The sequence below is a fragment of the Mangifera indica genome, chromosome 12 (genome assembly GCF_011075055.1).
Source record: "Mangifera indica cultivar Alphonso chromosome 12, CATAS_Mindica_2.1, whole genome shotgun sequence".
In the NCBI taxonomy this organism is placed as follows: domain Eukaryota; kingdom Viridiplantae; phylum Streptophyta; class Magnoliopsida; order Sapindales; family Anacardiaceae; genus Mangifera; species Mangifera indica.
In genome coordinates, this window is record NC_058148.1 from 15832991 (window position 1) to 15857103 (window position 24113).

Sequence of the window (24113 nt, forward strand, 5' to 3'; positions counted from 1 at the left end):
AGTTCAAAGGCTTGAGCCAATAAAAATGGAAAGAGTCTAAGCCAAAACAGAAAGTACAGAAAAAGAAACTACTAGCTAGGTGAAAGCCAAAAAAAAAAAAAAACATACAATTCCTCATTATCTGCCAACAATAAAGACTATTTATCCTCATCAGCAACAACCCCTTAAGATGTTAAGAATACTTCTTCTCCTTAAATAGAAACAATTTGCAAATTGCAATCAATATCAACTATCACTAAAAGAAATCAAACTCCAGATAATTATCTGAACCTTTCTGACTAGGTGCAGCCACAGGAATGGTAGTCTTTTCACTTGCTGATGATGCTGGGGCTGGTATTCGCTCTAGTTCAACAGGCTTTGGAATTTCAGGTGGGGTAGCACATCGTATTAGTGCCCAATTCACACCTTCAAAAAATGGATGCTGCTTAATTTCAGTTGCCCCTCGCTTGTATGCCAGTCTATGCTGTGGTTCTTTCACAAGCAACCCCCTAATGAGATCCCTTGCTGCAAAACTAACAACAGGTGATTCTGGAAACCTAAGGGGCTGACCCACAACATTGAATAATGTGGCTCGGTTTCCAGATCCCTTGAAAGGAGTTTTTCCAAACATGAGTTCATACAGAAAAATTCCAAATGTCCACCAATCAACAGCACTTCCATGACCTTCACCCTTGATAATCTCTGGTGCTAAATACTCATGAGTCCCAACAAAGGACATAGACCGCGCATCGGTTGGCTCAGCAATTAGCTCAGGCAATGGGCTTACTTGGTTTCCAATTTCATTTTTAGGTTTTCTTTCCTTCTTGTACTTGCTGGAAAAGAGACGTGGTGAGAAGCATGTAGGAGTGACACAGGATGGCTGGATGCATGAAGGCTCAATGCAAGCCGGCTGGACACAATAAACAGGATTCTTTCGTAATGGCTCAGACTCAAGGGATGCAGTTTTAATAAGTGTAGGACTAACTGCACAGCGAAGGGAAAGATCAAAATCAGAGAGCATTATATGTCCATCTTCCCTCACAAGGACATTTTCTGGCTTGAGGTCTCGGTAGATTATCCCTAGCATGTGAAGATATTCCAGTGCTAGCAAGACCTCAGCCACATAAAACCTGAAAGATTAGGTGAGAAAGCAAAAAAATGATTAGCATTAAGTTCCATGCAAATGCAAAAAACTCCAGAGATAACATTTTGGCACTTCAACTTTCTACAAATGATCACGTAAAGAACAACATGAAACTACATTTTCCCTAAACGATCGTTTCCAGAAAATCATTCCACATTAGTCAAGTGTTGAACCCTTAATTCCTTAAATAGGATATCAATCTTCATAAAAGTTACATCTCTCTCATCACATCATTATCTGCTGTCTCATCATTTTATCTCTGCTACAGCTTTATCCATCAGCCACTATAATGCAATACAAGAGCAGTGCTCACAGTGAAATGCAAAACCATCCTTTCACCTGTAACATCAAGGCAATCAAAAGATCCTAGAGATTACAAAACACAACTGTAAAGGTTTTTAGAAATTCTCCATGATGTTCTGGAACATTTTCATTAAAAAGAACTTGTCAATGTCGTGACAGAATAAGCAGATATATAGGAATATTAACTATTGCAGCAGATCCTTACAAGAGGATGGGCATGCTTCTAAACTTCATGCATTGTGAAACACAGACCACTCAGTAGCATAATTATGAGAAATAAAAAAAGCAAGGCATGATTTAAAGGTTATGGGATCAAAATATTGACTAGCACTGTTTAAGAGAACCAAATAATACATAAAAGTTTGATTATCATACTTCACTGCCTGCTCAGGAAAATGTTTGCCTGGTTGCCTCTGCCGAAGAGTGTGCAAATCTCCTCCAGGGCAAAACTCCATCACCAAACATGAGAACTTATCTGTCTCAAAGTGAGTATAAAGTGTTGGAAGAAACGGATGGTCCAGAGACTGCAATATCTCTCTCTCTGTCTGAGCCCGAAGCAGTTTCTTACGACCTGCTAAAGATGCTTTATCCATTACCTTCATTGCAAAATAACACTTAGTTCCACTCAACTCAGATAGATACACACTCCCAATATCCCCACAACCCAACCTTTTTAGCAGTCTAAAGTGGCTCAAACCCAAAACTCCATCTCTAGCTCTGACCGCTTGGATGGCTTCCCATCTTAAATCATTCGCTTTATGCGGTTTATTGATACTGCTACTGAAGCTGCTACATGTGCTCTCATCACTTACATCACTGCTTGTGCTTCCCCTACATATACTGCTCTTGCCACTCCCAGCAAAATCGAGACGATCACTAATCTTGGCACTTCCACTAGTTTTGGCGAGACTGCTGGCCCCGTCACTAACTTTGGCAGAAACTGAACTGCTTTTCACGCTTCCATACTCGGATGTTTTCTTCTCTTGATCAACAGAAGCATCCTGTGAGCCTCCAGTATCGCTCACGATAGAATCTTCAACATTAGATTCTTGTTCAAGAGCAAGTGATGCAGAAGTAGACTTAAGCTTATTAATCAAAGAGTCAACAGACCCATTATGATTAGAATTTGGGGTAGTTTTATTTTTATTTTCGGAAGCCTCTACCACCACCTGCTTTGTAGTTTTGTCTACCAGCTTCAGTAACTGTTTAGGGGAAATCATCTCAGGTTTGCTCATATTTGAACCATTTAATGGCAGAGACATCGGACAACTTGCCTCAAACTTATGAACTCCAGCTGTTTTTTCCTTTTCTCTTAGTGAAACTTTGGCAACCGTTTTAGAGGCCATCAGAGCACACAGAAACGTTAGATATAAGTAAGATCAAACAAAAACATCGAGCAACCCTCCATGAAAAGCATTATATCATCAGTCAGAAGCCCAACAAAGTCTCACTTGACTCTGCAAACAGCAACAATTTATCTATTAAAGATATCAAAACAAGGTAATACAGGATCACAAAATGACATGTCTTGTTGCACTCAGATACGAAAATAGAACTTCCTCATAAGCCGAAAATGTAAACAACAGTTCCCAATGCATATTAGAAACCTCGTTACTTTTTTTCCTAACAAAGAAACTGATTAAAACATTTACCAGATCACATAAAAATCACTCCACAGCTGAAACATGCACACACCATACTGACAAAAATGCTAACACTTTGCTAAAAATAGGTCCAGGATGAAAACTTCAGTCATCACTCAAAAAATAAAAAAACTCACACGAAATTACCAAATCAAATCATATTGTTTTAGAAAATAAGAAGATTCAATTTCTGAATAATACAATATGAAGCAAAAAAAAGGTTCTAATTAACAGATAATAGTACAAAATCCAATTCAACATGCAGATATATATACTTCATGGATCACCGGAGAGAAAACAATAAAATCAGTGAATTAAATCACCAAGTCTAGTAATGCAGTTTAAGCACAAAGCTCGGTTACCTAATCTGGAAATTATAAATAATGAGAATCATCGATATGAACAAATGAACACAAAAACCAGATCTTGATCACAAAAATCACCTCTTTCTGTGCAGGCCAAACACAGATCCAAATCAACAGCATAAACCCAGATACCAAAAGCAAGAGCACAAGGTAAACGAGTGAGAACCCATCAAGAAACAAGAAAACTAAAACAAAAAAAGGTACCTGATTTTAAGGATCAAAACTGCAAGAGCCTTGCTTAGTCGCTTTTTTCAATTTTATTTAAATTTATTTGCTTTTGCAGCGAAAAGAGGGCTCTTTGATAGCTTAATCGTATTATACAGAGACAGAGTAAGAGAGTATAAAAATGGGATTTTGCCTGTCAGCCTGCGCTTGTGGCGGACTATTATGCAAATAGACGAAGAGAGATGTAGAGAGAGACTACAGAGGTCAAAGCAATGCTTGAAGGAAAAGTTGGGTATTATTTATTTATTTATTTATTTAAGGCCAAAAGAACTATTTACTACCCAAGATATGCGTCAATGTTAAGTGTCCCCTTTTATCTATGATAATATCAAATACCTACCCATCAGCAGTTAAAATTAACGGAATCCTAACTTCTTAAAATTTTATCTCATTTTACCCCTCTAAACTTTAAAAACTAAAAATTTCCCCCAGCCTATATTTTAAAATATGGCAGTTTCACCCTAAGGTTTCGTTTTGAAATCTCTGATATTATCTTCAGTTCCATTACTAGCGGTCTCTCCCTCTAGAAGCATCCTCTCCCTCCAACGGTCTCTTTTCTCCCATTGGACGCTCGATCGGCATCAGAAAAGGAGTGGAAGACAAAGTTTTTCATCCTCCCAAACGAAGACGAAGCTATCATCTTCGTCTGGGAAGACGAAGCTATCATCTTTGTCTGGGAAGACGAAGATCAGACATTTAACTCCGATTAGTAGTCCAAATGGGAGGAAAGAGATTGTCAGAAAGAGAGGATGTTTCGGAAGAGAGAGACCATCAGAGATTTCAAAACGAAACCCTAAGGTGAAACTGTCATTTTTTAAAACTTAGGGTGGGGAAAACTTTTAGTTTTTAAAGTTTAGGGAGGTAAAAAGAGATTATATTTTAGTTTATTTTTAATATTATAGAGAAAATAATGATTTTACCTTTACTATTGTTAATTTTAACTGTTAATAGATGGGTATTTAATGTTATAATAGATAAAGGGGGACACTTGACATTGTAGCATACCTTGGGTGGGAGGCTTTGGCCTTTATTTAAAAACAAAAATTTCTGATTGGTTTTGTGCCCCTGAACAAAAAGGGTTTGTGTCATCAGGAGCTCTGCTGTGTTGTTTGTAGCTTGTCCGTCACACAATGTTCAGTTCATCTCCTACAAAATCATGAAATGACGAAAAAAGCCTTTATCTTCTTTTATTATAGGTTTTTTAAAAGGATCAATTTTTTTTAAAATAAAATTATGTGTATATAATTTTAGTATACAACTTAATTATATAAATAATATATTATTATATGATTTGATAATTTTAAATTAAAAATAAATTAACATTCATTCATATAATGATATATTGTTTATATACTAAACTATATAATAAATAAATAAATAAATATATATATATATATATATATATATATATTCTATTACTTATTTTTTTCTAAATTATATACTAACACCCAATCCCTCATTTTGGGTGATTTTTATATATTTTTCATTGAAATTCCAAATTTTGTTCACGTGAATTGTATGAAAATTAGAGGGAAGTTGAGAGAAAGGAGTTTGTGGGAGCTCCAAAATTTAGAATGAGTGTACGTGAAATTAGAGTTCTGAGTTTGATGCGTTGGATGATAAATGGGTGGTTGCAAAATTTGAAACCTCGAAGCTAAGGCAGAAATAACAAAAATAGAAAAAAATTCAAGTTAAGTTGACTTATACTCAAGTTCACGCTTAGTTTAAATGAGTATAGTTTCAATTTAGCAGTATGTCTAAAGTTAAAAATTCATTGTTGATTTTTTATTGAGTTTTAAATAAATGATATTTGTTTTCTTAAATGATTCTTTTATTCTTTAACTTCTTCACTCGTGATGATTTATTTATTGTTTCATAACTTGTTATCTTTTATGGTTATTTTTATATTATAATGATTTTTTTTTTTTTTGTCTAAGGACTTGTCATCTTCTTTAACATTCTTATTTATTATTTAAATTCATTTTAATTTGTCATTTTAATTTTAAGGTAATCTTAAAGATGATATTTATTCAAATTTAATTCAACTAAAACTCTTCCTTACCTTTGAACAAAACTAGTTAAGAAAGCAAGAGGGAAAAAAAAATAAAATTAGGAATTGCATAGAGACGTAAGAATTACGATTTGGGTGCAGTAGAAATAGAATCATGGTTACAGGAAAATGAGAAACAAAGTCCCACAAATTTTGCCGACATTAAGATTGTTGATTTGCCTAAACTGGGTTATTACTTTTCTCCTAGACAGGGAATAAAATCATGGGAATGGGGCCAAAGTGATAATGAGAATATATATATATATGCATACATGAAAATTTTACTTTGTTTCTTTACTGTTTTTGTGGTGGCAACAACATATGTGGACGTGCATGAAAATGAAGGTCCCAAATTAACCTAACTGCATTGTTTATGATGGGACAAGACAAGGCATTACTTACACATATCTCTCAAACTAAAATTTATCTGCTGCGTACAAGAGAACAGACTTTTCTACTGAAGAGGACATTTAGGGTTAAAATGAAACTAATAATTCCATTGAAAGCGAAACTGGAAGCGTTGTTGGGGGTGGGCGGGCGGGCGTCTGGGAGGAGATAGAGATAGAGGTAGAGATAAAGATGAAGATTTACGCAACTGCATGAGGTTTGAAGTGAATATGAAATCTCATTAGTTATGCCACTAAGAAGTTGGTATGAAATTCATTACTATTCAATTCAATATCATCACCGTTTAACAATAATTTAAATCACTATTAATAATCTTATGAGGTGTGTGTGTATATATATATATATATACACACACTGTAATTAGGATTTTTAACTAATCGAATTTAAATTTAATGTTGATTGGCTCACTAAACATATGAGTTTACAGTTTTACTGAAGTGAATTTAAATAACTCCTCAATTAAAAGTTTAAAAACTTGCATCTACACTTTTAACATTCTTATTTAGCTTTAAATATAGAAAGTATTTGATAAATATATAAATTATATGATTTTAATGTTGTTTTTGAAAATTAATATATTATAAAATAATTTTTTAGGTTGAGCTTAAACTAACACTGTTTAGCTTGACTTATTTGCACCCCTAATCATGATTAATATTTTTTATCATTTTTTTTAAAAAGTAATATTATATATATAAATAATAGGTATTAATACGGATAAATAAACTAATGTATTGTTTGAATGATTTATTGTAGAAATTCATAACTATTTTTATTTTCTTTCAAGCTAAAAGTCAATTTTAATATATTTTTTTTAATTAAAAAATTATCCAAACTCAAGTTTGAACCGAAATTTAGTTGAATCAACATTTGACTATACTTGAACTAAATTAGTGAGGATTAGAGTAATAATATACAATACAAAATCTTGTATAATAAAGAGAAAGTCACCATCAAGAGGGGTAATATATGGATGTATGCATGCATGAGTTAGTTGAAGGCACGCAAGAAAGTTGAAAATTGGATCCCTATTTGCTATGGAAGTAGGAAGTTGAAATATTAATGAACAAACAAAAACAACAGATCAACATCAATCACCAAAATTTGAAAGTATTTGGTTGTTTTGGACTAAGTTTGGTGGTTGGATTGGATGGGAATCACAATCTTTGGTGGTCGAACCCACATAGGTATTGATGTTGAAATTAGTGGTTAATCTAGTTTATTTTTTGCTTATCCATTCTTAATTATTATTATTATTATCATCATTTTAATTACTAATAAATTAATATATGATTTTGTTCATTGATATTTTTCTTATCTTGTTGGAAATTACATTGTTATCCCTTTATCTATGGACAATTTTATTTTTCTCACATAAAAAACTATCAATGTCATCCTTTGCTAGCTTAGGATCTCTTATATGAGTAAGAATCTATCTTAAATCTATTGATTATGTTCATATATGATTATTAAGTAGAATTGAGAGAAATTATAAGCAGTGTTTTAAAATTCAAACCGATTAATTCTATAGGAACTTATGACAAATCCAATTCAAATAATGATTAAACTCTTTTTAGTTATCGACTCATATTATATTATAATTTAATCATTAAATTATACTAATGATTAAATTTAATTAAATTAGTATACTAATGTCAATATAACGTGATTAAAACCTATTTTAAAATTTTAATTAAATTATATTAACATCATGTTAATGTCATCTTGTGAGTATCATCATTTAACTAAGTCATGACTCAATTCAAATATAAAATTTTTTTTATAAGTATTATTTTGAGCCACTCTATTTCAAAGACAAATGACTCAAATAGACATTAATTTCATTTACAGGTGCAACTACTTTCTAAGGGGCATAGTAAAAACATATAGGGATATGATTTATATATATATATATATATATATATATATATATATATATATATATATGTAGAAGAACCATAATTAGGTCCCTAACAAGCCCATCCAATTTTACCAAGATTCCGACTCCCTACTTCTTTCTACTCTTTCCAAATCCAGCCCATTATCATGATTGGGTTGGGCCCAAAGAAAAATTCTTTGTCTGCCTTCTAGTTTTATCCTTTCTTTGTCCATGGTGTAAAACTCAGGTGGAATCGAGTTAAACTGTGACATAACTTAGTTGAAGGTAGAATGATTAACTTAAATTTTGTCCTTAAACTGGTTCAAACGGTAAATATTAATATTAAAAAAATGATGATTAATTGAAAAAAGTGAATAAGAAGACTAGTTAAAAAAAAATTTAAATAAAAAATATAAATAAATCTTTGAACTCCAATCAAATTATCAGATTAAAACTTCAATTTGAATTCAATTTATTCAAACTAAATATAGATTAGGGTCCTGACTAATTCACTCAAATCCACGTTTAAAATAAGATTGACAATAGACCACAATTTGAAACCGAGGAGAATCAAAGCATATTGCGTTTGAAAACTAAGGTAGATATTAAAAATAGCAAACATTTTGGGGACTCATCAGAAATAACTATAATTTACCAAGTGGCGCAAGAGTCAATGCGAATCAGGAAGAAACAAGTTGTAGAAGAAGAAGCACTAGATTGGGAATTTGACAATAAGAAGCACAAAACATTAACTAATCAATCCTAGTCTTTTAGGTCAAGCAGGTAATGGAATTGCAATCGACGAGTATGGAGGCATTGCATATATCTCCGGCTGACGATCCGCGAGGAAGTCCAGGTAAAGAGCAGCAAGCAGCCGGAGTCGGGATACTCCTTCAGATCATGATGCTTGTTCTCTCTTTCGTCCTCGGTCACGTCCTCCGTCGTCATCGCTTCTATTATCTCCCTGAAGCTAGCGCTTCTCTTCTCATAGGTTTTTAATTCATTTCAATTTTATTCCATTTTTTAATCCTCCTCTGCTTATTGAATTAGGTTAAAGTTTGTGCTTGATTGTTCCATTTTTTTACAGGTTTGCTAGTTGGTGCACTTGCTAACATTTCTAATACCGAAACTAGTATTAGGTAATTTTTTTCTAATTTTTTTTGTGATGTGATTCTGAAAGGCTAGCTGCTTATTTCATATCTTATTTGACTTTGGCAGGGCATGGTTCAATTTCCACGAGGAGTTCTTCTTCCTCTTTTTGTTGCCTCCCATTATATTATATCCTTACTACACTTATAATTTTATTGACTCATTTCTTGGCATTTTCTTTTTCATTTCTTAATTGCATATGGATATTTTTTATGTGTATACATAACTCGGTACGTGTATACCAAATTGGCTCTTCAAATTTGTTTTTCTTGACCCTTTTTCTGCACTCAATCAGGCTTCAGCTTGGCACCTGTAAGTGCTTGTCATTGTTTTTATTAATAAACTATGAGTTAAATGCACGCATTGCTTTTTTGCATTGACTTGATTGGCTCCTTGTTTATTTATTTATTTTTTTTTTTGCTTTGGCAGAAACCATTCTTTTCTAACTTTGGAGCTATTGTAACATTTGCTATACTAGGAACTTTTATAGCTTCAATGGTTACGGGTATCCTAGTGTATGTTTTTCTCTTTAAGAAACTACTATATTTTTCATTGTGTATGAGTAGTTGACTTATTATATTTTCTTTGTTGCATCAATTACAGTTACCTCGGCGGTGTAATGTACCTCATGTACAAGCTTCCACTTGTTGAATGTCTTATGTTTGGTGCTCTTATATCAGCAACAGATCCTGTCACTGTTTTGTCTATTTTTCAGGTGCTATGCTTTCTTTTTTTTTTTATATTGTACTTAAATTTACGTGCCCATAAGCTTCAGGTAGGTAAAATTTCAATTTTTTAGATTTTATTATAGGATAATATTTTTTTAATGCTTTATCTTCTGTGACGTGTCTTATTTTATTTATCATTTTTTATTGGACTTAAATTCAAATTCTTGCCTGAATTACCTTATCAGGTGCTAGCTATTGTGTAGGATTACATCTATGTACGTCACTATTTTTTTTTTCAAATCATCTTACTTTATTCTGTTAAGTAATGTTTACATTTGATGATCATGATTGCAGGAACTTGGCACAGATATGAACCTCTATGCCTTGGTTTTTGGAGAATCTGTTTTAAATGATGCAGTAAGTTTCTGTTGTATGGTCTGAAGTCCCCTTTTTTCTGTTAAGTAAATCTTTTGTTTAATTCTCAAGACTATTTATTCCACAATTTATTTGTTTGCATGTGGCAACCAATGGTAGATGGCAATATCCTTGTACAGGTTTGTAAAGTATTTGCATTGAATATAAACTGTTAGAACATCTTTCAGGTTTGGTTAAATCAACCAGTTCTTGGTATACAGGACAATGTCTTCAGTGAGAAGTCATGCTACATCTGGGGAGAATTTCTTTATGGTGGTTGTCAGGTTTCTTGAGACCTTTGTTGGCTCACTCTCTGCAGGTAGTCTAGCAATCAGTTCTGCAGTCTCACTAAAAGCTATTTTGTTGATCTTTAATTTATTATTGACATTTATACTTTTGAAAAAGTGAACATGATTCTGGAGTGTGTTGATTTTATTGGGTAAAAGTTTTGTTACTGTGAAAATCTCATACATTTTTATGTATATTGGTGTAATTGGAGTATCAGAAGTGTTTTGATTTTTATGCTTTGAGCCAGAGTAAAGCAGATTTTTTTAAATACAAGACCATTGCTCTTTATTTGCATGAGTTTGTTGCAATATGAGATTAGAGTTTAACGTTGTGGAAGACTAAATATGGAGACTGTCTTAACAACAAGGTTACAGAAATTAAGCTAGATAACCAATTATGATTCCAGAATTTATTTTAACACTTGGGAAAGGTTGTTTGAAGGAGATCAAGAACTTATACTCTGTTTTACGGCCATTATGTTGATGTTTTAGCCTTAAAATTTTTTTTTTTCCTGAAATTGCTAAGAGTGTTTTACATATTGCCTTGCAGGTGTTGGAGTTGGATTTACTTCTGCTTTGATATCCTTTCAATCAAATCCTAATTAGCAAACATTAACTTTATGAACTTAGCCTTTATAATGTATTGTTTAAACCTTAATTCCCTGAACCTTTTCAAGTATGCTGGACTGGATATTGACAAGTGAGTAAATCATATATATTATCTTCATCAAACTTCTGATATATAATATTATTTGAAGATTCCTGATGAAAGCATTTTGTTGTTCTCCATCCAGCCTTCAGAACTTGGAGTGCTGTCTCTTTGTTCTTTTCCCCTATTTCTCGTAAGCAGTCTTCTGGGCCATTAATGCTTATGTTTTGAAACCTCTTTGGTTCTTTATTGCATAAATTTGCAAATTTAATATAAAAAACTATTTTAGGTACATGCTTGCAGAAGGTGTTGGGCTCTCTGGTATTGTATCAATATTGTTTACGGGAATTGTAAGTAGACATGTATGATTTTCATGTTAAATGATGATCAACTATCACATGTTGAAGGTGTGTAACAAAAATGCTGTTCTGTTTTAGGTCATGAAGCGTTATACGTACTCAAATTTGTCAGAAAATTCTCAGCGATTTGTGTCGGCATTTTTCCACTTGATATCATCACTGGCTGAGACATTTGTGTGAGTGCAATTTATTCTTATTATTGCGCATCAAGGGATTAAAAAGGTTTATTTCCTATGCAAGAAAATTACCTTTCTGGATTTTTCCGTTTTCAATTTTCAGATTTATCTACATGGGCTTCGATATTGCCATGGAGCAGCATAGTTGGTCTCATGTTGGATTCATCTCTTTCTCAATTGTATCCTTGGTTCCTGCATCAGAAAGTTTATGTTTAGTTTTTATTGTATTGAAGATTTTTTATTATTCCTTAACTGCTCTATGATGATCTCAGTTGTTCATTATAGTTGCAAGGTACAGAAGCAGCATTGTTAATTTTGTGAACAGCTTAGCAATTTTTACTATTTTTCTTCACAATTTTATATCAGGGAGTCATTAATTAATTTTGCCATCAACTTGTGCAGGGCAGCAAATGTCTTTTCTTGTGCATATTTGGTTAATTTGGTTCGACCCGCACGAAGAAAAATTCCTGTAAAACATCAAAAAGCTCTTTGGTATAGTGGTAAGAAGAGCAGAAGTCTGACAATTTGGGGTTGAATTTTGTGTTGCTGACCTCAGTTAATTTCAGATTGAGGCATCTTGAGTTTTGTTCACCTTTTTTGTTGCCAAATCCTAATGAACGATGGGCTTGTAGGACTTCGTGGTGCTATGGCTTTTGCTCTTGCTTTGCAGTCAATTCATGATCTCCCAGAAGGACATGGCCAGACAATATTCACGGCAACCACGGCCATAATTGTTTTGACAGTATGTAGATCACCCCTGAAAGTTACATTACCATGTAGATTATTTTGTCAATTCTGTCATAATCAGCAAACCATTTCATATTGCTCTCTTATGTTTATTATATAAGGTAGCATGAAGTAGTTATCTACTTCAGAAAAATTCAAGACTTTGTCTTTTTAGTCTGACTTTTCATTTCCTATTCTATTGGCTTTAGTTAATGTTTCATCTTTATTTATGAAGTATTTATTTTTGAATGAGTTGCAAGTTCACATATGGCACTTTTCTTTTGAATTACACCTAAGCTTCCAATAAAAAATTTCAGGTATTACTAATTGGAGGTTCAACTGGTACCATGCTGGAAGCTTTACAAGTTGTAGGTGATGGTCATGATATCACCGTAGGCGAAGTAAGTTGTACCAAATTTAATATAGTACCTTGTCTAATGTATATCAGGATTCCCATGAACTGCTCAGGTGGACAGGAATGAAACAGCTGAATTAGGATACTGCTGCTTGTATATTGGTGACTAGTAAATCTGCAAAAGTTTGTTATGTGCTAATCTATAATTTTTTCCAGAACTATGAGGGTAATAACGGTTATGTTGCTCCAAGCTATAATGATGATTCTTATAATGAGGAATCATCATCGGGGAACCGATTCAAGGTGAAACTTAAAGAATTCCGCAAGAGGTAGCTTCTAAATGTTTTATCTTATCATGTGACCAATAGGTTTTCTTTTGTCATTTACTGTATAACAGTTATTTGTTTTATGAACTTTTCTCCTGCAGTGCGGCATCATTCACAGCATTAGATAGGAATTATTTGACCCCCTTCTTTACAAGCCATAATGGAGACGAAGATGAAGATGGTGAGAAAGACTACTAACATCCTATAAATAAGATAGGGTTTATGGAGCGTGCTGCTTCAGAAATGTTTAGTTTTCTGTCATATATGCTCAAAATGAATAGAGTTTTTGGATGGTTTGTAGATGAGCTGATGAACAGTTCCAGAAGCAGTGGCTAAGTTGAAGCAGTATTATACTACTAGGAAACAAGACGGGTTAACTTTGTAGATAAGTAGAGATTGCGGTACAATGCTACTAGCTAATTGCTGAAAAGCGTGAATTACAGCTGTGCACATATTACTGTGAAGGCCAATTCAATGCTCTGCTACAGTGCCAAATTACAGTTGGTCAGTTTACAAGTTCCAGGTCTAGTACAAGCACTACCTCACTGAAATTATTGTACACGATCTAATAAATATAAAATATTGTTCTTGCCTACTATATTCACCCACGTGATGTTACACATATAAGAGGTGCCCTTTTTGTTTCTTGTGAGATGATGAACGTATGAATAATGCTACTACAACTTGACAGCTTAGACTAATTATTTTGTGACCTGTTTTTTTTTTTTTTAACAGAACTTTTTGTTATGCCAAATATTTTTAATATAATGGGAAATTATAGATTCAATGTTTGTTAGTTCAAACTTGATTCAAATCTAGAATGATGATCTTGAGTTAGTTCAAAAGGTGAACAGTAATATTAGAGGAGGAGGAAAAAAATCAAAGAAGAAGAGTTCAAATGAAGAATCAATGGAGCTCAAGCTTAATTTGATTTCAACTTATTAGAGCTAATCATATATTTGCGAGAAGATTGCAAAGAGGTAAAAAAAGAAAAAGAAAATTAAGAAGGCACCTGTGCTTTTCCCCGTGGGCACAATTATAAGCATTAGGTGAAAAATGTCAAAACGTAAACGATGCCGGTCCCTTTTCGGTCACCCACTTTATGATTCATTTACTAAAGTATCTTAAATTAGCCCTCACAAATCCAACCGGGTTCGGGTAAAAAATCGCGTCCTCAATAATAATGTATTTAGGAGCGGGTTTGCACGTAGAATTGAAAGGCCCCAACCCAAGGGGATGTGACGGGTACCGGTAAGGGTAAAATAAATAAAATCAAATTAAATTTAAATATTCCATCTAAAACCGTCATTTGAAAATAATAAAACCGTTACCACTTGACCCTCTCACCCTAACGGCTAGTTGTTGTTTATTCCCTGAGTCCTTTTACAGCAAAAAGGTGGCTGAGCTCTGTGCCTCCCCGTCCAACTCCAAAACATTCCCAAGATTGGGTTTTTATTTCATTTTGTTGATCGGAGAAAGGCGTCAAATCAAAGATTAATCATGAGCCAAATTATAGCGCTACAAGTTGAGCAGGCTGCTGCCTCAACTACTACAAAATCCACTTCCACTCCTGTGGCGGCCATGGCTCCTCCTCCTCCTCCTCCGCCGACTCATCGCCGTCCCAGAGTCCGAGAGGTCAGCTCCAGGTTCATGTCTCCCGCCGTACCTTCATCTTCATCGTCATCGTCGTTGAATCACAAATTACATCAGCAGTTAAGAAATAGACGGAACAAAGATGATAATCACGGGGAAGTCACGAGTTCCGCCGACGAGAATTATCGTCCCATCGAAACCGCTCGGAGCTTAGAGTCGCCGTTTCTATTCCAATGGTCTGTTAGACATCAACAACAACAGCCGCATCAACGTAGATCTGGTAACTCTTTGAGACCGGATACTCCGACTTTGACGACGTCGCCATTAATATCATCATCGACAAGACCTAGACTCATCCAACGGACAGGCAGCGGCGGTGCCACGGCTGCTACAAAGCTTTTACAGTCCTTATCATCTCAAGACGACACTTCATCAATTGCTTCTGATGATAATTCTTCACAATTATCAGAGTCCGATATGTTGCCAACGGTTTCTAATCGATTACTGGGAGACAGAAACATCAACAGAGTTAATTCTTCACTTAATCTTCCTCTATCTACTGCTTCTGTGAAAGGCAGTGAAAAGTCAACACCAGCTGTTTCGAGGTCTTACACTAACTCTGGGAAACTTGGGGGCTATTGTTTGCCTCCGGTTGCCCTGCCGCAAACAAAGGCAGGGATTGATGCGAGGAAAATTAAGAAAGTTTCGAGTCATCAGGAAGACATACAGTCTCTCAAGCTGCTTCACAATCGTTATCTGCAGTGGAGGTTTGCTAATGCTAAGGCTGAGGCTTCTATGCAAGCTCAGAGAAGAGAAACAGAGGTTAGTTGCTGCTGATGAATCAGCATTGAAAATTTCAAGTATGATTTGACAGAATCAGTAGTGTTAAAATTGAATATAGGATAATTCTTCTGTTAATTGAACTTATTTGTGGTTGATGAAATGTTGCAATTTTGTTTCCTTGTAGAGAACCCTTTACTTCTGCCTGGTTAACATAGCGGAAATGTATGAGTCAGTGAAAAGGAAGCGCATTGAACTTGAAATTCTGCGGAGAAGAAAAATGTTATTGACGATTCTTGAGGCTCAGGTAAAGCTGCTGCTAGCTTGATGAATGGATTTAGGATTTGAGTCATATCTCTCAAATCAAGCCATTGATATTTCTAATCATTTCTTAGAGAAAGAAGGCAGATGATTAGTCATCTTTGAATTTAGCCAAGTTTCTTTAGTTAGTAGACACAATGTTTCTTCTGCTATGGTTTTAAATTAGCACTTAGTTTACCCACGCTTTCTGATGTTCTTCTAAACCAAATTAAAAAATAATGTTCCAAAAAGTTAGATTTCGTCGTTGGAGTAATTAAGAAGCATTCAGTCAATAAGAGAACAAGCACGAGAATTTACTGTAATTTTTTTCCAACCAAATTCAGATGCCGTATCTGGACAATTGGTGTGCCTTGGAAGGTGATTATTCAAATTCTTTGTCAGAAGGAATTCAAGCTTTGGTGAACGCGTCCCTTCAACTTCCAGTCAGTGGGAATGTTACGGTATGACTTTTCATCCATCGCCTCTGTAATTGAATAAATGTCTCTTATGTATTTGTTTCTTATATTGCTTCAACTTTTGTGCTCTCTACACACTTTACACTGATGGAAGCACTCACCATTAGATGTGTAATGTCAGGCTGATGTTGGGAAGGTGGGAGAGGCACTCAACTCTTCTATGAAGTTAATGGAAACTATAATTCTCAATGTGCAAAGCTTTATGCCAAAGGTGGGACATTGATTGAAACTTTCCTTGGATAATCTTGGTAGAGAAATGAGTAAATTTGTTGTCAAACAAAATAATTGCATAATTCTGTACTTTACTGGGATACCTGATTGAATGTGGAAGGATATTCACTCGTTCATATAGGCTGGTCTAGAATCAATTAGCTGCTCCATTTCTCTCTTCTCATTAACCTGCACATGATGTAGATTTCTTATGCCTAAGCAAAATCGAAACACAATTACCCTTTTCTAAGAAGCTGAATTATGCTTGTCGATGCAGGCAGAAGAAGTGGAATTCTTGATGTCAGAACTAGCTAAGGTGACTGGTGGAGAAACACTTCTTATTGAAGAATGTGGAGGTCTATTGTCTAAGACGCATGCATATCAGGTCTGGTTTCAAATATGTTTGTCAAGTTCCTTGTTGAAAAGCATACCAGATTCACTTTTTCCTATGGCAAGTGCTTATTTGAATTGCATATATTTCTTCCAGGTAGAAGAGTGTAGCTTAAGGGGTGAGTTCCTGCAACTGCACAAGAGGCTTACTGCTAAAATACAGGGAGAAGAGATCAAGTATTCAACACTCAGTGCAGTTCATATGAGATAAGTATTTGAGGCTTTTTATGTTCTTGGAATTTCTTCCTTCTGGACTTGGAGGTGGAGATGGAGGTGGTAAGGGTGGTAGAGGAGAATAATCAAATTAAAATTAGGCCATTGAGTAAATTGATTGATTGATTTGGTTCTTTAATAATTGTAAGGCCTGAAAATTTCGGGCCTATTATTATTTCATATTTGACATTATATAATATGAGTGTATATACATTCAATTATTTTGATATTATTTGTCATCTTAGTGTAACTATTGATTTGAATTAGTGGTAGATTTGAATTAAATTAGTTTGGGTTTGAATTCATATTTGGTTCAAAAGAATTAAATTTAATCTTTGCTCAAGATTGACGAGTTTAGCATTGGCTTTACCTTATTAGTGAGTTTTTTTGTTTTAATAATGATTTTTCTATGATTTATCTTTTTCTATATTATTATTTATGAACACAAGTAAGCTATAACTTAAATTTGAACAAATCATTCTGAATTTGAATTGAACTCAATCTGATCCTTATTTGAGTTCAATTTTAATCAATCCTTATTTGAGGTATTTTAGAGATATATTATAATTATAAAAAAGGGAAATTAATTAATTTGTCCAAAATTTATAGGTCAAAGGAGAATTTGCCCACACTTTTATGCTTTAAACAAAAATGCAATTTTTTTCTTGTAAAGATGAAATTGCCCTTTAAGTAAAAACTAACAAAACAATGACTTTTTCCTTCCCTAGCCATTCGATTAGTGTATTTCTCTCCACGAATTTGCATACGCACCAGTTGACTTCCTCGAGTGAGGTTTGCAACTTTTTTAACAACCAAAATGGGTGAAAAGGTTAGTAAAACAATTATTATTATGTTTTTATACATTTTAGTGTAAGATTTAGGTGATTGGATGTAATATTTAGGTGTCTAGACTTAGGGCTTCAAATTGAAACATTTAATGAATTTGCTTGATTCATTGGTGTTTTGGATTAATTCTCTTAGGACTTTTGTGTTAGAGTAGATATAAAATTGATTGTTGATTAAATGAGATTTGAAAAGCAAAATTTGAGAGGTCAAATTTGATTACGCAAATTCAACTCTCACCACACAAATTCTTTGTTCACCACACGAATATCTTTAACACTTTTCATTGTAAAATATTATTTTACCCATACTATTATAATCACAAAATACTCTCTATATTATTCTAACATTTAATTTTTAGACACAAGTCTAAGTTGTTATATAAGATACCACATGTAATTACATTATCAATAAAAATAATAACATTTAAAGTTATAATATATATAAATATCTTAATATCACGAACTTTTTTTCTTTTGTTTGAAATCATGATTAGAAACTTTTTTCCTCTCTTTCGAAATCAATCTTAGATAATAAATAAAATTATATATGTAAAATTATTATATCATTAGGATTTATATAAAATAAAAGAATAATAGTTTCGATATTCTATTAGATAATTAAGATAATTTCATTTAACTCCTTTATGATTGTACCATTTTCGTTTAAGAAAAAAATTGTGGGCTTTTTTTAAACCCATAAAACGTGGGCCTAATAAAAAATCTGAGTGCCGCCATTGAAAGACCGTGAACTTTAGTCTGAGTGCCGCGATGGGATATCCAGTGGCAAGAACTTCTTGGATGCTGCTAAAAAAGGTGTGTATGGTGCTGAGAATGGGGTAAGCTCCACAATAGAAGAGAGGGTATGTCGCCGAACATTTTATTCGCAAGGTCGGTCCGAAGCTAGTGAAGGTAATGCTTTTAGGCGGTGACGCCCATGTGCATCCCTTTTTTTTTTTAACAGAAAACTGAAAATTCAGGTGAACTTCTCCGTTTTTCTCTAGAGTGAATATTTCAAGCACAAGTGAATGTCCTCGCCGCAAATTATACTGTAATGATTTCAGCACAGATTAATACCATTTTTTGAGTACTCAAATGAGATAATTATTGTTTCACAAATGTTGTAGATACCATATTCTGGTAATTGCTTTTGTTACTTCATCTTCATTTTCCCTAATATGAATGTATTCATTTGCGAGGTTGCTCAAATGATGCAATTATGTCATCTTATCCTTTTAGAAGTGAATCTGCCCATGGGTATCATTGGCCTAGTCCTAAGCTCTCTTTGAACTGTTGAAAGGAAAGAGAAATGTACTTCCCTGCCCTGGAACAAAAAAACTATATGTGAGAGCACTTCAAAAAATATATTTTTTCCTACAGAAAATAATCTGCGGTTGAAGAGTTGTCATTGGTTTGAAGATGAGCTTGAAACGTTGTCTCTTGTTATAGAGAGATACCATGGGAACAATTAGGGTATTACATGTCACACACCACATAATAGAGGAATATGATGCACTGGTTGAACAACTCTGCTCATCCAGAGCAAACAAGTGAGTTCTTTGCAACTCCACAATCAGAGGATGAAGCTCAAGTATAAGAAAACCTTGTAGTTGCAGAGAGGGAGTTCGAGATCAGAAACCACAGCAGTTATGTCAAGTCCCAATGGCTCTAGGACAACAGAGGATGCTGCCCGCTGAAGAAACAAGAATCTTTGACAAGGGATTAAAGAGAAGCCATTGCAAATGGTCTCGTCTCATTAGAAATCCCAACAACAATTGAGTTTGTGAGAGTTTGCAACTCTTAGTGTATGATTACATGTTGGAGGACAGGATTTCTCTCCAGGAGCTTATGTTACTCCATTCCAAAATCAGTAGCTATGCTTTACTGATAATGGAGTCAGAAAACAAAAGCTCGAGGCCACTATCTTTGATCCAGAATTGGTGGTGCCTTTGATGAATGCATGGAACAACTCGAAGAGGAAATAATTCTCAAACAAATGGAAGAGAGTTTCAGCAATTGTAAACAAGTGTAATGTGACATGATGCTTAATGATTTATGATTCTTCATTATCACAAACTAAAGAGAGCAAAAGACTCAGCAACAATTGCATCTTCAGCACTATATATGCGACAAATCTGTCTCCGAAAAAATATTAACTTGACTTTTCTGCAATCCTGCTGAGATTAATCTTATCTTCATGGTAAAAGAGAACAAGAATAAAAATACATGAAAGACTCCAATTTACACATCTAACAATAAGCAAAATTATTTTGCAAATAGTCTTAGTATGCATGGTTGAGTTGTGCTACACAGATACACTTCTAAGCATCTTTACTCAATTATTTTACAGACCTTTTTAAATTACTCAAGCCCTTCCTCCCACCCGCTACAACCCTAATCTTTCTTCTTTCTTATTTTTTTCTTTCTTTTTTGGTTCAAACTAAATGCATGCCAGCATTATTTGAAACAAAGTTCAATAACATGACAATACAACTGAGAAAAATGAAACATGTAACCTTTTTCAAGTAAACCAAATGTCAGACTCATTATCTTCTCACATTCCATGAAAAATGGAAATAAATAGAAGATATAAACTCACCAGAAGGTATATAGGTATAAATTCACATAACAGTGTCAAGATATGTATAATTCCTGCACCGGTTGTACTGAAAGAGACTACCATAAGTGCGATTCCACACTCCAATGAAGAGGGATTCTGTGTCAGGGCTAAAAGAGATGCTAGAGATCTACCCAAAAAAATCAATCTCCTGCTCTTTCTCAAACCTATTCTTTGCATCATATGCATGTACAAAATCTGCTGGCTCTGCAATTGCCATGAACTGTCCTTCAGACGAGAAACAAATTGATCTAATAGCTCCCAGATTCCTCTTGAGCACAGCCACAGACTTTGATAAGTTCCTCACATCCCACACTCGACAAGTCTTGTCTTGATTCCCTGTAGCAAAGATATGGCCACCAGGATGTCATGCAGATGCAAATGAAAAGTCCAAGTGTCCACATAAAGGCATGACAATCTACAACAAAAGACTTAGCCAAAAGCTTTTTCACAAGCACATACACGTTGTTGCATATACCAGAGATGAAACCACAATAGTTTCTGCCAAACAGAAATAAGTATTACCTTTCCAGTTTGAGAATCCACTAGTAATCCATCTGGGTTGTCACCAACAATGACAAGAAGCTTACCATCAGGACTCAAAGAAGTGTGCTGTCAACAGAAAACATTAAATAAATAATAGTACATTCATCAAGAATAACATATCATTACATGAGTGTGTGGCTATGGTTCATCAATTCAACAGGACACGCACATGTGAAGATTAGGTAGGTAAATCTACATTGCTAATTGTTTACTACTAGTCATGTAAGTATCATTTTTTCGATAATAGGTTCAGGAAACATCCAAAATCTGTTTATGTATATGATAGTCCATCAAAACCGTCTGGATGCTCATTGCTGAACCGTTAAACAAAAACATAACAGGCAAAAGCTTGGCCTTTCTGGCTAAGTTCCAGATAGCTAAAGAAGAATAACTTAGACAACACTAACAGGTCTACACAAACATATAGAGTCTCACTCTTTATAAGTAAAAACAGATTAGATATGTACAAAACAAATATACAAAAAACGGATTTTTTCCCAAACTATCAGACAAGTACAAATAGGAGGGAAAAATAAAAGTGAGAAATATATTCCAACGAAAATACTTACATTCACAGGCCAAGGAGAGCAGAAATGCTTTGAAAGTTGAAATCTCTCCATATCAAAGTCCCTAACTCCAGAGTCATTATTTGATGCTATGAAATGAACTGCACCACGGGCAGATGAACGATTTTATGTCAGAATCCATTATCCCTCTTACGAATCTGACCTTACTCCTAAGTCCAACCAATTAATAAAAGGAAAACAGCAATAACATATAACCTGGGACAATCATAAATCTCAACAGCGTTTGTGATTGCATTATCATCATATGTTGTCCTGGAACAAAAGCAAACTCCTGGTTGACCAGTGCTGCATCCCAGTGGGAAAATATTTTATCATATATCATATTAAAAATCAGAATAGACCAAACTTTAACCAGAGTAGAAAGAAAAAGCTAAAAAATCACTGCAGGACCTAGCTAAATGAAAATAATCTTTAAAAGTTCAAGACTTTAATATTTCTACAGGCCTTCTGCTCATTAGGCAGGTTTATTTTTTATTTTTTCTATGTATTTATTTTTTGCAAAAAAGGAAAAGCAAAATGGCAAGACAAAATAAACATGTAACAAACGGACAAGATGAAGGAATCTCATTTAAGACAAATGAAAGGGATAAAAGTACAAGTGAATGAACTAGACCAAGCTAAAATTTAATACAAAATGGAGATGTTCATCCATGAAGAGAAATAAGTGAAATTAGTGTTTGCTTGCTTCCATTTTGATTTCAGATAGTTTCATTCAGTGATGATGACAATGACAGCAAAAAATATATGTCAAGATAGCAAACCTTGTAAATAAGCTCTCCCTGAAACCCTCCAGCAATCAACAAATTATCCTGTACTGAAAGCGTACTAACTTGAGTCTGTGTAAATCCTTCCAACACACTCCCAGGATGTTTCTATCACACAAAACAAACTTCAGTAAAAACTAAATTCCAATAGCACAATAATCATGTAAGTAACATCATTGAATATTAAGAGAAAGATACACCTCATGTGGCACCACATGCCCTGACACATCAAGAACTTCAGTTCTTTTGCAACTTAAAGAAGACCAATGAACAATAGAGAAATGTGACATGAGGTAGACGTCATGCTTTGATGTTGCCCAAACTAAGTTCTGCAACTGCAAAGCCAAAAATGAATAAAATTTCCCGCAAAGGTGAAATACTTGCAACAATTGGTTATCAGACCCTAAATTCTACCCAGAGATCAGTTGTTCCTCGCATTGTGACTTCAATTATTGTATCAAAAAGGGACTCACAGTGTGAATATTTAGTGGATCATACGGACAGAGAGCATGATCCAAATTCTTATAATGCAAAAAAGTTATCAACATACTTGGAAATGAAGGATTGTTGATTTCACAGATCTTGTGCTTCACCAAAACTCATAATACTTGCCTCCTTTTTTTGTATGCTTGCATTCCTGAAGAAAAGTAGAACAATAATTAAAAAAAAAAAAAAGTTGTGAAAAGAATGTAATTTGACCTTAGGGGCTATTTTATAATAAGAAACTAAAGGAAAATACATGTTACCTTCCCTGAACCTTCCCCCGACTGAGGAATGTTTTCATAATTCTTGCACTGCTGCAGTCTAGTTTGCCTACACTTCTCACGAGAAATGCCCAACCTCCCCCAAGGAATTCCCTGAATATCCTTTCCCCTCCTAGCATCAGCAGCAGTTGTATCCGTCATCTTATTATCCTGCACAAACAACCAACCTGATAAATAAGCCAAAATAAAGAGTCTCTTTTACGTGAAAGGCCAGAACAACGACCAAAGTAAGTAGGAGGGAAGTAGTCTGCATCAAAGCAAAGTCCATAAGGCATAAAATTTTAGAGGTACGAAGCTCACAGACCAAATTATCATAATCATAATCATCATCATCAGACTCCGAATCAGCCATATATCTAGCTCGGAAATACATATCGTCATCTTCATCCACTTCAGCCATTTCATAATCATCCGCCACATAATACATCTCGTCATCATGCTTCCCTTGGTACTGGGACATGTTCCGGGAAGTAGCTTCACACCTGAGCCAACAAACAAAAATCATACAATGTTCACAACCAGTGAAGAACATAAGTTGAATTTTCATACAAATATTAACGAAGGCAATTCCTGAAACAAACTTATTCTCAAAACGGTACCGTTTCGTTAAAATAAAGTGACAGAGATTGAATGTATGAAAGAAAGAGAAATGTTGACCTGGTTTGACGAATGGAGGAGCGAAAGACTTGAACTTTTGATCCAACTCAGATAGATAAAGCTTGGAGCCTTTTTGTTAATGTGTGTTTTCGTTATAATCCAAAACAGAGATCATCATCATCACATAAGAGAGCCGAATCGAAAGTTTCAGAGGAAGTATCGAGGATAATAAAGTCATTTTACTTTCGTCTGACACTCATGTTGCCATGCCACCAACACCGTCTCTCTCATCAAAATATGACCACATATCTAGATAATTGTTGTAATTA

The 24113-nt window shown here is 34.3% G+C and overlaps 3 protein-coding genes and 1 pseudogene across 4 annotated transcripts; 2 read left to right on the plus strand and 2 right to left on the minus strand.

Annotated features, from left to right (window-relative positions):
* Window positions 1-92: 92 nt before the first annotated feature.
* Window positions 93-3871, minus strand: LOC123193098 (serine/threonine-protein kinase D6PKL2-like). 2 transcript variants are annotated; one of them, XM_044605885.1, is made up of 4 exons: window positions 3639-3871; window positions 3513-3518; window positions 1802-2883; window positions 93-1109 (listed from the first exon to the last, which is right to left on the minus strand). In XM_044605885.1, exons 3-4 carry the CDS (start codon window positions 2770-2772, stop codon window positions 236-238), a joined length of 1845 nt encoding a protein of 614 aa, XP_044461820.1. In that variant the 5' UTR covers window positions 2773-2883; window positions 3513-3518; window positions 3639-3871; the 3' UTR covers window positions 93-235. The 2 variants fall into 2 exon arrangements, with proteins under 2 accessions (XP_044461820.1, XP_044461819.1); XM_044605884.1 differs by lacking the exon at window positions 3513-3518.
* Window positions 3872-8616: 4745 nt separating this feature from the next.
* On the plus strand, window positions 8617-13806 carry LOC123193652 (sodium/hydrogen exchanger 6-like). Its single transcript, XM_044606712.1, has 22 exons — window positions 8617-8987; window positions 9084-9135; window positions 9215-9274; window positions 9433-9457; window positions 9575-9660; window positions 9749-9860; window positions 10168-10230; window positions 10348-10367; window positions 10449-10546; window positions 11065-11093; window positions 11183-11214; window positions 11309-11356; window positions 11453-11513; window positions 11601-11698; window positions 11802-11877; window positions 11971-11990; window positions 12101-12198; window positions 12331-12440; window positions 12742-12825; window positions 12996-13108; window positions 13207-13286; window positions 13407-13806. Exons 1-22 carry the CDS (start codon window positions 8783-8785, stop codon window positions 13439-13441), a joined length of 1605 nt encoding a protein of 534 aa, XP_044462647.1. The 5' UTR covers window positions 8617-8782; the 3' UTR covers window positions 13442-13806.
* Window positions 13807-14435: 629 nt separating this feature from the next.
* Window positions 14436-17288, plus strand: LOC123192614 (protein ENDOSPERM DEFECTIVE 1-like). Its single transcript, XM_044605226.1, has 6 exons — window positions 14436-15520; window positions 15666-15785; window positions 16123-16239; window positions 16376-16465; window positions 16742-16849; window positions 16952-17288. The coding sequence occupies exons 1-6, from the start codon at window positions 14606-14608 to the stop codon at window positions 17063-17065; spliced, it is 1464 nt and encodes a 487-aa protein (XP_044461161.1). The 5' UTR covers window positions 14436-14605; the 3' UTR covers window positions 17066-17288.
* Window positions 17289-20134: 2846 nt separating this feature from the next.
* LOC123193398 lies at window positions 20135-23986 on the minus strand (annotated as a pseudogene).
* Window positions 23987-24113: the final 127 nt, after the last annotated feature.

Coding starts and splice junctions, on each gene's coding strand:
- LOC123193098 (XM_044605884.1), bottom strand. CDS start 2,772: ATGGCCTCTAAAACGGTTGCCAAAGTTTCACTAAGAGAAAAGGAAAAA. Junction 1,110..1,801: donor TTTCCTGAGCAGGCAGTGAA/GTATGATAATCA, acceptor CTAATCTTTCAG/GTTTTATGTGGCTGAGGTCT.
- LOC123192614 (XM_044605226.1), top strand. CDS start 14,606: ATGAGCCAAATTATAGCGCTACAAGTTGAGCAGGCTGCTGCCTCAACT. Junction 15,786..16,122: donor TGACGATTCTTGAGGCTCAG/GTAAAGCTGCTG, acceptor AACCAAATTCAG/ATGCCGTATCTGGACAATTG. Junction 16,466..16,741: donor TGCAAAGCTTTATGCCAAAG/GTGGGACATTGA, acceptor TTGTCGATGCAG/GCAGAAGAAGTGGAATTCTT.
- LOC123193652 (XM_044606712.1), top strand. CDS start 8,783: ATGGAATTGCAATCGACGAGTATGGAGGCATTGCATATATCTCCGGCT. Junction 9,861..10,167: donor CTGTTTTGTCTATTTTTCAG/GTGCTATGCTTT, acceptor TCATGATTGCAG/GAACTTGGCACAGATATGAA. Junction 11,514..11,600: donor CAATATTGTTTACGGGAATT/GTAAGTAGACAT, acceptor GTTCTGTTTTAG/GTCATGAAGCGTTATACGTA.